At 35.9% G+C, this 2517-nt stretch overlaps 1 protein-coding gene across 1 annotated transcript; it reads right to left on the bottom strand.

Moving 5' to 3' along the window:
* Nucleotides 1-514: 514 nt before the first annotated feature.
* LOC127624868 (cytochrome P450 1A1) lies at nt 515-2074 on the bottom strand. The gene is given in 3 exon segments (XM_052099824.1): nt 515-660; nt 663-1078; nt 2067-2074. Coding segments are annotated over 3 exon segments (570 nt in total).
* Between the last annotated feature and the right edge of the window lie 443 nt (nt 2075-2517).

The following is a 2517-nucleotide window of genomic DNA, read 5'->3' as shown; positions in this document are numbered from 1 at the left end:
GCTAAATTATATGGTATGGGTGAGAAGCAGATAAAAAAATTATATTTAATATTTAAGTCTTTTTTTTTTACAAAATAAATATCTTACCTGTCCAGTAGGTGGCGATATGCACAAAGAATGTGAATCACCAAAAACAAAAAAGAAGAATGTGAAAGGGGAGATAAATATTAATATTGAACTGTTTCTCACCCAGACCTATCATATCACTTCTGAAGATATAGAGTTAACCACTGGAGTCACTTTTATCCTTCCTTTCTCTGCTTTTTGGTTGTGGTCACCATTCACATGCATTGTATAGATTCATATATACAGAGATATTCTTCTAAAATCTTTGTTTTCAGCAGAAGAATGTCATACACATCTGGGATTGCATTAGGGTGAACAAATGATGAGAGAATTTTAAATTTTGGGGTGAACTATCCCTTTAAGTTCTTCAAATAAAGTGCAAACAGATGGAATGGATTTTTTGATAGTGAAGTTTGAGAAGTTATATGGCGTATGAAGCTGAATTACTTCAACCTATATTAATCTCAGGTCCTGTGATCACTTCTCTGTCTTTCCACTCATCTGATCTCCCCTCCCCTAATGAGAAGAAAAAATCTGCCAGATTCCCTGCCGCAAAGATGCACAGCACTTCATTATTGATGTGGACAATGGTCACTTCCCAAAACAGAGAGAGCAAACCACATTGGCAACTGAGGTCACCAGCAGCTTGATTGGGCCGAGCCCTGCATCTCAAGCCTCATCTCCCTGTTCCTTCAGAGTCTCCACCATCTCCACTGTCTCTGCACAGGTACACTCTTCCAGGAGACTAGAGGCACATGAGTCCCGTGCTTCAGCTTGGGAGGAGTTCTTCAGGGCATTTCTGCAGATCTTCTTGTGAAGTAACCAAGCTTCACCATACTTCTCACTAAACATCATACTGGTGCCATTAGCAACTGCAGAGGTGAAAAGATCAGGTCGTCCAGCAAACACCTCTCCTTGCCATACCGAATCCTCCTTGACTGTGTATTAGCTGCTCAAAACCACCACAACAACAGAACCCATCCTCATCTGGAACACATTAGTGTACTGAAAGCTTTAAGGAAAATAAGCAAACTTGAGAGTTATTGCATGGATGTACGGTATACAATAAAGTATAGGCCTATAAAAAATGCATCCAGAATTAAGATAGAAATGAGCAGAACAAAAAGACAAACATTTTCATATCTTATCAAGTGTCGTGTATGATGGCACCTGTCATACGATTTTCAGATAAACGGACTCTTAACGTGTGCAGGGGCTCATGACCTCCCAAGTGTCAGAACTCGCACCGTGCCTTGTTACTTAACCACAATCTGATCTACTGCTGTAAATTGACAAGCATGAATGTATTGCATGGATGTAAGCCAAAGAAATAAAAAATATACTTATGAACTAAGAAATGTTATAAAGAAAACAATTAGATAAATCTCTTTATTTCTTGTTCACACCATATTTATTAAATTTACGTAAATAATTACGTGTTTTGGCATATGTGTGCAAAAGAGTAAATATAATTGTCTACAATTTGCACAATAACTAAATGCACATGGCTTGCTGATCAAAAATGATGAGTTGATTCTCAGTGAAATTGTCATACTCTTCACAACATTTACACTTTTTTCAATCGATTTGGCACATTTACTGAAACAAACCTACAATTGTCAAAACTCTAAGTACAATCCCCACATAACATGGTACATTCAGCACACCACACTGTGACCTGTAAAAGGTGATCACTCAATCAAAAGAATTAACTCATGTTTCAAATGCAAATAAATCCATCAATGAATAAATCGTTGTCACCAAAAGAATACCTTTATCAACATACACTAAAATGTGTGGGGATTCATCAGCCTCCAGCTCCATCACTCTCTATAAAAGACAGTAAATCAATTTAGGAATTAAGTTACAGTAGATATTGTAAATCATATTTACACATATTCTGCATTGTGTAACATATTTTGCATATACAGTATGTACTTGTCATTACTGAAATATAAGGAGATTACAGCACTGTGTAGTGTACAATGATGAATTCTTACCTGTACATACATTCTCAAAAAATTGTGAGGAAATTGAATTGTTCCCCATCTAGCATAAGTTTATCCATCTGACAACTATTACAACAATACCACATAACTTTGTTTCTAATATATTTGTGACAGGTTATTGTGATTGTTGGTTGTTCTACTTAGCATGTAGGGATTTACACAATGAACATGTGTATAACTGCATTTGAGAGTAATATCATTCAATAGCAAATTAATGCAAACTATTTTGATCGGGCTTACTCAATGCATTTTGTGCCAAAGCAATTATAAATGACTATAGTCATGTGAATAAATGACCTAATGTTCATATAGTTAGTCATTTAGTTTGGCGAAGTTTAGTAGTCATTCGACAATTGTGCCAAAGCGATTGAGAAAACTGTAAACAATCTTTCATCATGTAAGCCATCACATGCAAAGTTGTCCATTCAATTATCAAAATCTG

The sequence above is a fragment of the Xyrauchen texanus genome, chromosome 3 (assembly GCF_025860055.1).
Source record: "Xyrauchen texanus isolate HMW12.3.18 chromosome 3, RBS_HiC_50CHRs, whole genome shotgun sequence".
Lineage (NCBI taxonomy): Eukaryota > Metazoa > Chordata > Actinopteri > Cypriniformes > Catostomidae > Xyrauchen > Xyrauchen texanus.
The sequence above is the reverse complement of the archived record's forward strand: the minus strand, read 5'-3'. Positions and strand labels throughout refer to the sequence as shown.